General features: G+C 42.6%; 1 protein-coding gene across 2 annotated transcripts in view; it reads right to left on the bottom strand.

The window, feature by feature from the left end:
- LOC139696308 (chitooligosaccharidolytic beta-N-acetylglucosaminidase-like) overlaps nt 1-12,936 on the bottom strand; it is a 75,947-nt gene that overhangs the window by 13,389 nt on the left and 49,622 nt on the right. For both annotated transcript variants that reach the window (XM_071595013.1, XM_071595014.1), the window contains exons 2-3: nt 9,040-9,149; nt 191-787 (exon numbers count right to left, since the gene is read on the bottom strand). In XM_071595013.1, the coding sequence (XP_071451114.1) occupies nt 191-787; nt 9,040-9,149 (707 nt within the window). The remainder of the gene's footprint in view (nt 1-190; nt 788-9,039; nt 9,150-12,936) is intronic.

Genomic DNA, 12,936 nt, shown 5'->3' on the forward strand with positions numbered 1-12,936 from the left:
AAATTATTGCAATTTTTTTGGCAATTGGAAATCGTTTTCATGAAATGACCGCGCATTCGTTTATTGGGGAAAATGAGCCCAAGATAGTGAGGCCCACTACTAACTGTGTATGTAGTATTTCTTCGTATCTCACCGTCTCTCTCTCTCTCTCTTACCGATAAAACCCTTGATCCCACTTTTTCGTGGTCACCTGTGAGGGTAGACGGGCCGGTCGCCCAACACGCTGGCGTCGGCGGCCACCACTAGGCGACCCCCGTTGTCGTCCCAGGCGACCAGCTGCGAGAGCGTCTCGAGACCGTGGCGGGCGCCGAAGAAGGAGGAGGCGTTGATAGAGGCGTCCACGAAGCCGTCCATCCCCGCGGTCGTCCGCAGCGAGTACCCCTCGTCAGTGTCCCACGTGAGCAGGTCATCTCCTGGCGAGGCTGCGACGGACACCAAGATGGAGAGGTCACGGGCGGCCCCCGCCCGGCGTTGCCCGGCGCCCCTGGGCACGAGGGCCCTGAGGTTCCCCTGGAACACTCGCACAGCCTCCGCAATGAGACGAGCCGTGCCCTCCGACTGACCCGTGTACGTGAAGGCCACTCCTTCGGGGTTGAGGGGGGAGAGGAGGGACCCCAGGGAGATGGTCCCCGTGGGCATAGGCCACAGTGCCCCCGCGCGCCCGCACGTCAGGCGACAGGCTTCCAGGCCGAGGCCCCCGGTCCCCGGGGTCGTCACGGGGACCTTCCGGCACTGACCAATGACGGCGTCGCAGTCCCACGACCACTGCTTGGCCGGCGACCTCCTCCTGACCTCACGGGAAGATAGGGAAGGAGGTAGAGAAACGGAATCGTATGGTGCATAAGTTGGTAGGGGGGAGGTCAACGAACATGACTAGTGATGCTGTTAGAGGGAGAGGTTGGTTGGTCATCTGGTGGTGGTGGAACTTAAGTGATCTACATGTACATAATACCCCGCAAGCCGCTGCAAAGGGCATGTGGCGGGGGGTGTTAGGCCACCGCCTGTAAAAGTGATTGGATAGAGAGACACCCAGCATCGGTATTACGAGCGCACTCTATATTGAAAGGCTCCAAGTGTTTTAACACAGTTTAAAGTCCCTTCCGACGGACGGCATGCTCGACTTGAAGTGCTCCCCACATACGTAGTAGCACCGTAAGTAGGGATACCATCCTGCCATATCCGGGACTCAAACCCGTGTCCTTGAGATGGGAATCCAACGCGCTATCCACCGAACCAACACGGTCCCCAAAACGACATCGATTCAAGTGAAGTTCGTACGTGGGGAAACTCTGTGTCACTCCGTCACGAAGTGTTGACTGCGAGGAAGCTCACGCACACCCACGGGTGAAACGTAAGCGAGGAAATTGTCGACAATTCTCGAAGGTCGGAGTTGAAACCTAAGATTAAGAAGGCATAGCATAGAACAGGCAGTACACGTGTTTGATCTCGTGTGGAATCGCCCATTTTAGGTGGGAGTGGACCAAATAGTGATTGCATTGATAGAGTAACTGTGCTCTATCAATAAACATTCATAAAAAGGATTCAACAGGGTGGTCAGTAATGTTTGTGTCCTTGAAAATCGGGAATGAAAAAAATCCTGAAAATCTTGGAAAAACATGGAATTTTTTTAGAATTAACTGAGCATAATAGCTAGTGTAAGGGGAGAAAAATTGCTTCCGTTTTCTTTTGACTTCAATATGAATGATTAATCAAACTATTTTTTCAAACTTGTGGCTTTCAATATGCTGCAATCGGTTAAAGAATATTGCGTCTCAACTAAAGTGTTTCGAAGAAGTATTCCTGCAGTTAATCTGGCTGAACGAGTTTCGCGCCAAGAATAAAAAAATGCCTGCCCATCGGGAAATATCAATTCTTCTCACAGTCACGGTGACTTATTATACAAAGCCTTTAATGTACTTGAATCAGAGATCGTGTACGCATTTCTGTTTCTTTACTGTAAATAATAATAGAAAAACGCAAAAAGGTGTCATGGCATGGTTTTTAACGAGGTATCTAGGTACTTACGCTAAAACTTCAATATAGACATCCTAAACACCAAGCTTGGTAATCTCTCGACCATAAGCAGCATTTTCCTTTAGAACTATCAAATATTTATGCATATGTCCTAATTCAGTATCTGCCAATGAATGTCTATTCTACAGCGGATAATGCTCTAACATTTGCACTATAGTAGTTTAACAATGTGTTACGTATTACATCATAGGGGAAAGTGGGTGCATTAAGTGAAAATGGTGGCGCAAAACCTTGGAAAACGACTGTTTATCCTTCAAAACCTTGGAAACTCCTGGAATGGGAAAAAACAACCTAATCACTGGCCACCATGGATGAATCGAGGAAGACGTTCAGCGGAGATTATTCAATATCTCTGACATGGGGCGTAGTAATGCTACAATTTCAGAGTGTAAAAATCATTCGACATGACTGGGATTCGTACCCGGATCCCTCGATGTCCGGCCGAGTGCTTTAGCCAGCTAAGCTATCGAGGCGTCATCATATACTCAGAAATTTTGAGGGCTTTTAATGAACAAGAAGTTACAAATATTTCGGAGTTAAATACAAGGCCTCGATAGCTTAACTGGCTAAAGCACTCGGTGGGATATTGAGGGATTCGGGTTCGAATCCCGGTCAAGGCGAATGATTTTTACACTCTGAAATTGTGGCATTGAAATGCATATTAGCGGATGACTCCGTTAAAAGTTACTGTTGCGACATCTCCCGCAGTTTCTTGGAATGGAGTGTAGTGCTGTACAATTCCCCTCGCTAATTAGCGTAGTTATAAACCTACCGCAGGGAGAGAAATTTATTCTATCTGAATGATGTGGAAAATTGATAAGGTTAAACTTTAGAAACCAGCCCGTTCAAAACGGTTGAGGAAAAACGCAATGCGTCACAGAATTGGTAGTAGTAGTTTTGAGGGGATGCGACCGACAGATAAGGTCATTTGCGCCATAGGGGATGGACAGGAAAGGATGAAGGGTGGAGAGAAACCCGGCGTCGGCATTAGTCTACTCTTTACGAAAGGCGCCAAGGGGTCCGCAGTTTAACGTCCCATCCGACGGACGGCATACTCACTCAAAGTGCCCTCCACAAAGCACCTCAAGTAGGGATCGAGATACCTCTGAAAAATATTCAACACCGCCGGGCTTTGAACCCGCGCCCTCAGGGTGGGAAGCCAGTACGTTAGCCCCCGCACCATCTCGATCCCCCACAGAATTGGTTATGGAGTTGGGATGGAAATCATTGGAAAAAAGGAATCATTGGAATGCTAGGTTGAACTTCTCAGATCGTCTCGAATGTGCTGCGCCCGTCAGTGCTTTCCCTCTAGCATATTTTTTCATCACAGCCCTAGAGTCAAGTAAGGTTTTTTATTGCCAGTATAGAATATCTACGTGTACGGCAGAGAAAAATTTTCTTTATCATCACAAAACATACACCCGAGCTCCTGGTTTACAAAGGATCCCATGGTAGAGGCTGTAAAGTGAAACAAGAGATTGATTAGATCAAAGAAAATAGGCACAAAGAATGAAGTTGCCGTGATACCACTGACCATATTAATTGAATAAAATCGATCCGCCAAGAAGAACGTTTAGCATCAAGATTAATGGCTGATAATATTTTATATAGCGGATATACCCTTTGCAATAGAAAGATAACTAAGGTAAATGTTACATCCTATGTTGTTCAAAACCGCGTTCCATTTCGAAGATGTACAATATATATATATATATATATATATATATATATATATATATATATATATATATATATATATATATATATATATCTTCGAAATGGAACGCTCTTCGGCGACGCTCAAATATATAAAAACACAGATGAAGATTTTTAAACCTTTCTTTGTGTTTCTATGGTTTAAAAATCTACACGTGTTTATATATAAAAATATATAGAAATAGATATAAGGAAAAGGGATAGGAACACATATAAGGACGAACACAGTAGAGGTGGGGAAGGCGGAATCAGGCAAATCACGAGTGTAAAAATATTACCTAGACCGGGACTTGAACTCCTGATCTCTCCACTTGCCGGGCGGGTGCTCTCAACCACTTGACCTATCCAGGGAACGTAATTTATAATGAGATCTGCGATGCTTTATGCAGCCAAGTGCCCCGATTCTTTGGCCAAGAGATGGCGTTAGGGAGCTGTTTCACCCACCAAAGGAGAAATAGACGACACACACAAGAGGAGAGGATAGTAGTTTAGCAATCACACAACATCATAAAGGATAGGAACAGTGCCTTTCGTGGCACGCGTAGCCAGAAGAAGAGCGGAGCCACATTGGCCTTATACACATTCAAACAGGAAATCCCGCCATACGGCGAACAAATACTTATTTACATAGAATTAGATATAAGGAAAATCACAATTTCCTTTCATTGAACATATTTAATATGATTTGGTTTTGTATGTGGCCCTGTTCTATTTTACGAATGGTGACCTAACACCCCATACTACACGCCTCCGCGGCGGCTTGCGGGGGATGTTGTAGATGTAGACATCGACGCCGTCGGCGGAGTAGTCTACCAGTGTGGCGAAAATGTTTGACTCTTTGCACGTCCAGCATTCGATATGTTTACCAATTTTTAAACCAATCGTATAGTAATAATGGAGTGACAGATGGTCGCATTAGCACTTCCACTGAAGGTGTCAAAGTGCTTTTCTTCAGATCTTCGTCCCCGCCTGTTCCTCGACATCTCCGAGCTGACGTTTCCATCGCATTATCGCTCAACTCACGTTGCCCGTCGTGCTCTGAGTGCCAATTTCGCAAATCGCATAAGTTTTATCAGAGCACGGTAATCGCTCGCTACCTCCCCCCCCCTGAGGCCCTCCACAGCCGTGTTTATGGGCCCCTACGACCACGAACGGAGTGATTGCTGGGCTCTATCCCCGACAGCGTACTTCCTCTTCCGCTATCCTGCGTGATTTGGCCCTAGGATGGGCCTTCCTCCCTCCCAGGTCCCTGCTCTACTTACACCACTTTTTTAGATGCTTGGTTTTTCAGGAAAGAGGATAACCGTATCTACAACGGAGATTGGTTTGCGATATTTGGGTCATCATTACCTCTGGTTATCATTCCGAGGATTGGCTTCAAGCAGCTCTCCAATTGATCCTGTTTCGTACCAATCAATTCATTCATTCATTCAATTGTCCCTTGTACCGATATCTTCCATAACTTGCTTCCAGTGGTTCAGCCTTGTCCTAACTGTAATTCTTTTCAGCCTTATTTTCTTCATTGACGATCCCCAGTAATCCATCGTGCTTCAGACGCAATCTAGTGTCCAATCCATTTCTTTCTTTTTCTTACTGTTGTCCTCCATAGACTTCCTTCTTCACTCGCTCTTCGCAGTACTTCTTCATAGGACACTCAATGCATCCACTTTACTTTTGGTGTTGTTATTCTTCAATACCATATTTCTATCGTCTTTAATCCCTTCTTCTCCCTGCTGCTCCTATTGCCCAAGTGTCTCATCCGTTAGAAATTAGACTCCATTTTTAGCTCCTAACGAGTCCTTATGCAGGTGCTTTCTGTCGTTAGTATTTGCTTCTTCTGATCGGAGAAAGCCTTCTTCGCCATCGTAATGCACCTATATTTCTTATTTCATCGCTATTGACCCTGCTGCCTAAATAGCAACACCCTTGCACTTGTTCCAGTGTACCTTTTCCTAGTCTTACTTGTAAATTGCATCCCCAGTTTCGATTGCAAACCATTGTCTTAATTTTAATCTCGTTTATCTTGAGGTTTTATTTTTCCACCCCATTTTTGCTAGCAGCCTTTTAAGTTTAGCTCTTTCTTCTCTGCAAGTATAGCTATGTCGCCCTCAAATCGCAGCATAGGTACTTATCCTTTAATTCGTGTTCCACCTCTCATCTTTTCCTTAATCTTGTTAATTGTCATTTCAAAACACGAATTAAATCCGAATGGCGATAATAAGCAACCCTGCCTTTTTCCATTTTTTATTTTAACCTCTTGCCTGCCCTCTTTCTGTTATCTCTTCTAAATCCAAAGACGTCGTCACCGAATACTCTTCCGCTTTCTTCTCCATCCTTTGATATTTTATCATTGCCAGATTCTTCGATGAATCGATCATCTGACTGATTGCTCTGAATTTTTCATATTTATCTTCCTTACTCGTCTTTTTTAGTACCGGGACGATTACATTCTTCTTTAAGTTCATCGGTATTTCTCCTCTTGTCTACGTATCTCGTAGAAGGTTTTATAGCTGTCAGGTTCTCTTTTTCTTAACTTTTTATTCGGTTCGAGGGCATGTTGTTGATCTCTGGGGCTTTTTTCTCTCTTAAGTTCTTTACTGCGCAGTCAAAATTCTGACCTTAGGATGTAGGTGTCTCCTTTCTCATTATCATCGACGCTATCCTCTTTTTCTAGTATTTTTGCAAGCATTTCTTTTCCATCATGAAGATCCTTCAAAAACGCTAACCATATCTTCGCTTTGGTTTCATCTTAAGTGAGCATTTCACCATTTCTAACGCGAATGGTATTGATGTGCGATGCTCTACGTACGTCGAAATGTTGTCTCGCCGTTCCGTAAGTTGCTTCAACTTTTCCCTGGACAAGGTCACGCTGTACTTCCTCGCACTGGGAGCTCATTCATTCTTCCCTGGCGCTCTTCTTGCATTTCATCTTATTTAATTTCTATTACTTTATGTAACGCATCCATTCCCTCATAGTCCTTGATGTTTTGTACTTTCTTCTCTCTCCTGCTTAAATATTTTGTCGGTGATCCATGGTATCCTTTTCACAGGTTTTATTCCGCCTTTATTTTAGTGGGGATCGAGATGGTGCGGGGGCTAACGTACTGGGCTCCCACTCAGAGGGCCCGTGCTCTAATCCCGGCAGTGTTGAATATTTTTCAATGTTATCTCGATCCCTGCTTGAGGTGCTTTGTGGAGGGCACTTTGAGTGTGTACGCCGTCCGTCGGATGGGACGTGGAACTGCGGACCCCTTGGCGTCTTTCGTGAAGAGTAGGCTAATGCCGACGCCGGGTTTCTCTCCACCCTTCATCCTTTCCTGTCCATCCCTCATGGTGCAAATGACCTCAGCTGTCGGTAGCCTCCCCTTAATACTACTACTACTACTTTAGTTCACGGCAACTAGAAATCCAGGCTTCATTTATCGCCCTCTGTCTTCAATCAATCGATCATGTGTTCTTACATTTTTTCATTTCCAATGTCTCCTTTAAATACAGCCGTGGCTTAGTTTCCTTCAATCTGTCCTACTTCCATTGAGTCTTCATCCATGGCGTCTTGAATTTCAGGCGATCCCTCATAATTATTAAATTGTGAAGTATGGCCTGGTGCTTTCCCCACCACGTATCAGTTTAATGAAGTTTTCTCGGGTCTTCCACCGGGTCAGGGGTTCCATGTTGGCCGACGTTTCGAAGCAAGACTCGAGCATCATCCTTAGGGCAGATGGGTGCCAGCTCTGCATTGTTACTTATCCACTCTCTTGGATTCTGGGACCAAGTTATTAAAGAAGCGATTGAAATACGGATGGGGAGTCGGAATTTCAATGGAGACTCTGGCTATTCCCTCAGCAACGCGAGTAAACCTTTCCTCCGGAATGTTAAAGAAGGAAGGAAAAGAAAAAAGCGCCATGGCGACCAATCGGGAGGCTCCAGTATATTTCCCTCCACCACGGACAAATCACCTGACCCGTGGCTACGTATATACAAATAAGACGGCCAAAATCCAGAGCTGGCTAAATGATCTTCTTCACGCCGACCTTCAAAATTGAACCATACAATTTCAATTCATCCAGCATCCAATTCCTTTCAATTCCAGGGGAGGGGGAGCACACCACTTTCAAATCCAGGTTATATTTTTATGGGAGAAATAATTGAGGCGATTTCTTGGGGGTTTCATCAAGACGTATTGTTTTTGACGTGACACCACCAAGATGTTTGGAACTCGATGGGAGATGAGAGAAGGGTGAAAGCAAGGGTGAAATTCGAAGGAGGCATAAAAAGTGGGTGGGTTAGGGGTGGGATGGTAAGACTCGTTCTATGAGAGAGAGAGAGGATGATGTCGGGTAGACGGGGAAGATGGAGGGAGAGAACAGGTTCTTTAGACAGCTTTAAGGCAGGTAGGTTAATAGCAAAAAGGAGGATGTTTTATAGCGGTGCATAGAACATACGCTAATTAACTTTTATTGGGTTCCGCTCGGAATTGTCCCCTTTTGGCAGATTAGGTGCGTGATGAAATTCGATAGACAATATTTTACGAATGAAATAATCATAGAAAATGTTTAAAACTATGCATTAATTTCATTTTCTTGAATTTAATTACGCCAGGATTATTTTGTTGTGACGAATATCAATGACAGCTAACGCTTATAATTTAAATAAAACAACTAAAGTTTTAAACGGATGCGAAATCTAATATGCAAATATTAATTTCCACCAATAATTTTAATGACACGGAATATATTCCAATTTAATTGATACTGTTGATAAGAGAAAGTGGTGAAGGCAATAAATGGGAATCCTCGAAACGGAATTAAGTTCAGCATACAGTGCGTATGGCATTGCTTCTGGCACTATCTTCTTATTGCGATGACTAATATCAATCTCAGATGTTTTTCAAAATATGATAAACTAAAATGAAACATTAATTAGGTATGAAAGTTGTTATATGAATTATTATGCGACGCTTGCATCGTAGATTCACGTTGCGAAGTTGACCTACTAAGCAAATATCAAAGATATCGTTCGGCATTTCGGAAAGGTGTTCAGTTTAGTTTGGCCTCCTTCCTGAAGTTTTCATATGCATGCATTTTTGCGTAAAAGTGAAACTGAATATTAAAGAGCTATCTTCCTTTCTTAACTTTGCCGGTGAGTCATCCAAATGAGATTAATTTTGGACATTTTTAAGGATAACTATTTTCAAACGTTTGAAACACGTGACTTAGAACTAGTCACTTTTTCCAAACACGATAATGCACCTCGTTTCTGATAACGTGATGCACTATTTCAGTGACTTACCCGGAACTATCGGCGAAACTTGAAGGTAGAGAGCCCACCACGATGGCGACGCAGAGTAGGGCAGAAGTGCGGGAAAACTTCGCGGTGACGCCGTCAGCCATCTTGATCATCTGCCGAGGGAGAGACATCATTGAGGCATTTATGGATCATTGCATACTGGTCTGCAAATCGAAGCGTCAAAATGAGCAACTGATTACTATCACGTGTGTATAAAATAATATTAATCCCGACAGTTAAGTATCAATAATATTCGCAGTCTTCCAGCCATAGTTAGAATTAAGCTCTACCCTGATACATTCGTACATTCTTCCAAGAAGGTCAGCACTTCTGAGTAATGTGTACCTAGATATACTTAATACCCCGCAAGCCGTTGCCAGGACGTTTGGCGGGGGGTGTTAGGGCACCACTCCTAGTTAAGAAAAAACACACGCAAAAGCCACAAATTTATACAATCCATACACGAAACATGGTATGCATTAATGCAAAAAGTCTTAAAACCCACTCACATCAAACTACCAACTAATATAAACATGCACCTATAAATATACCTGATGATTTTTTAATTTTTAGTCATGTTCCGACTGGTAAATGAAATGTATTTAATGACTCTTGAGTGACTTCGGTTTCTTACCTAGAAATCACTCGCTTAATAACCTTTTTTTGTTAATATCTCTGGAAACTTTCCATTGTTAATGCTATAAGAATAAGACAGCATGAAATAAAATTTTATAGAGATCAAACAGCAAGCATGCATAAAACCCCCGTCAATGATATATTACATAAATAAATCGTACATAATTTTATTAAGGGGTGTCCACCGGTCAACGTAGGTTTTTGGTGCACACGGAGAGTAAGCCTTGCTATCATTCCTTATGTGTCAGGCACGAAATTAAATAAACACTCTATCATCTGTAGTTAAAAAATACCAATCTTCAATTCCTACCTTCATTTCGATTCGCTCTTAATCCGTATCCTTGCTGTTTCAACACACTGCCATCTATATTGCAGTCTTTAAAACTCCGCCGCCAATCATTATACCCTGCATCCAATTTGCTTGGCTTCTTCGAATATCTTCTAACAGCCTTCTCTCTCTTCTTTTGCGAGATATATGCATACACACCCAGCTAATGTTCGTCTGTTTTCCTTTCTGTCCTCTTTTTCCATCCTCGCCCACGTGCATATCCCATAAGCCTCCAATCTATGCTTATTCTTTTGCCTCAGCGACCAAGTTTCCCAGGCATACAAATACATGCTCGATATTCAAGTTTTCACTAGTCTTTTTTTCACATTCATTTCTATTATTTGTGGATATGGAAAGTTTGAAGAGTAAGGGTGAAATTGGGAAAGTCTATGCTAACAGTTAGAGATAAGGCGGGTTTGATAATTGTTGACGGAGGAAAGATCCAAGAGAGATGGAAGGAATTTATAGATGAACTGTATAGTAAATAACTTAGACCAAAAAAGTTAGACATAGAAAAGGAACATGACGTAGAAGAAGATAGCTTGGATCCAGGCATACTCAACGATGAGATAGAAAGGGCATTAAGGGAGATGAAACTAAATAAGGCCGTGGGGGTGGATAACATTCCCGCGGAACTATTGAAATGTTTAGGAAAATGTGGGAGGTAGAGGCAATATGGGCTGATTCGTAGTCTCTATGAGGAAGGAATCTGGCCGGAAGACTTTAGGATATCAGTTTTAGTTCCAATTCCGAAAACAGTAAAGGCTACATCATGTAAGGACTACAGGACAATAAGTTTGATATCCCACGCAGCTAAAGTTGTTCTCAGGATCATAAACAAAAGGATAGAGAGTAGGGCAAATGATTACTTAGGGGATGATCAGTTTGAGTGTAGGAAGGGGAGAGGTACGCGTGATGCCATTGCAATAATGAGATTATTAATCGAGAGGAATATAGAACACAACCAGGAGGTATTTGCCTGTTTCGTAGATTTCGAAAAAGCGTTTGATAGAGTGAATTAGGAAAAACTAATGAGTATATTACAGAAAATAGGAATAGATTGGAGGGAAAGGAGGCTAATCCGCAACCTGTACATGTCTCAGACTGCTCAGGTACGAGTGGGGAACAGGGAGTCCGGATGGGCAGTGTTAGGAAGAGGTGTAAGGCAGGGTGCCCATTATCACCGTTACTGTTCAACCTGTATGTAGAGGAAATGATTAAAGAGGCATGGGAAGAACTAGAGGTAGGAATGAAAGTGGGCGGGGAATTCGTAAAATCAGTTAGGTTTGCTGATGACCAAGCTTTAGTTTGTCAGTCAGCCAAGGGGCTGCAAGCATTGCTGAGTGAATTGGAAATTCATTGTGACAGATATGGGATGAGAATCAATATTAATAAATCAAAGGTTATGCGATTTTCTGGAAAGAAAAAGGCTAAGCTCAACATTAAAATACGAGGGCAAAAACTAGAGCAGGTAGAACAGTTTACGTATCTCGGAAGTGTTTTGGACCAACACGGTCAAAGTAGTAAGGACGTAAGGAGAAGAATTGCGCTAGGCAAAGAGGCTTTCACAAGGAGGAGGGAGTTGATGACAGGGACGTTGAGTAAGGATGTTAAGAAAAGACCCGTAAAAACTTTGATATGGAGCGTAGCTATGTACGGCGCGGAAACGTGGTCATTGAAGCAGGAGGATAGACGTAGACTGGAGGCTTTTGAAATGTGGGTGTGGAGAAGAATGGAGAAGGTGAAATGGACCGAGAAGAAAACAAACGAGAAAGTACTTGGTATGATGGGCGAAGAGAGGAGTTTGTTGGATGAAATCCTATGGAGGTAGGAATAGTGGATGAGGGCCTATTGTTCGGCAGTGGCATGTTGAAGACTGTAATAGAGGAGAGAATGTTAGGCAAACGAGGAAAGGGAAGAAACAGGATAGGGATGTTGGACCGGATGAAGGGAGGAAGTAAGCACTCAGAGATGAAGAGGGACCTGATATAGAGTAGGATGCTTGATTTTGTATTTTGTTAGGAGTAATGAAATATCGAATTTGTAGTTGTGTCCATCCAAAAACCGACCTTAACCGGTAGATTACTTAAATAATAATAATAATATATATTTGTGCCTCTTTTCAACGACACCCTCTTTAGTATCATCATTTCCTTTTCGCGAATCCGAATTTGCAAACAACAAATTATCAAAAATCTGTAAACAACTTGAACATTCAAAGATAGGTTTTGGTAATTATAACAGTTAGCCTTTCCCCAGCATATGCCCTTTTCCCTCTAATTATATCTTTCTTCAGTTTCCCATTTCCCTCTATTACATTCCCCATTCCCCTTCTTTGCTTTCCGAAAATTCTCTCCCTTCAACATCCCACCCCAACCGTCTCCATTGACATTTTATATCTCTTACAAACTTCACTTAGCCCTTCTCTCTTGCTCTGCCATGGTGAACAATTAAGGTTCGTCTCCATCCCTTTCCATCTGCATTCTATATATCCCCATATACACATCTCAAATGTTTATAATCTATGCTCCATATTTAACTCTTTGCAATCTTTCTTTTATTCGTTGCCTGGCGAATCTCATCCTTTCAGATACATCTTTTGCCATCTCAATCCTCTTCCTATTGCCTCCTCATTAGAAATCACGTTGTTCTTGAAATAATTCCCAAATTTGCAAACTCTTCCTATAACTCTGATTATACCTTCCTACTGTAATGTTTCATCTAGCCTTTCTACTACTTCAAAATATCACTATTTAAGAGTTTTTCGTGAATAATATTCGTTCTTCTCCTGTAAAATAGTCGACAACTTCTGCTGCATTGCCTTTGGTTTGGTACTGATATGTAGACGATGTATTTTGCGTGTGGGTAGGTTCCAAAAGGCAACTTGGAATGTCTCTATCTCATCTGAATTCATTGAATCACAACTTTGTATTTAC

This window comes from Hetaerina americana, unplaced genomic scaffold (assembly GCF_022747635.1).
Source record: "Hetaerina americana unplaced genomic scaffold, ioHetAmer1.1.p SCAF_7, whole genome shotgun sequence".
Lineage (NCBI taxonomy): Eukaryota > Metazoa > Arthropoda > Insecta > Odonata > Calopterygidae > Hetaerina > Hetaerina americana.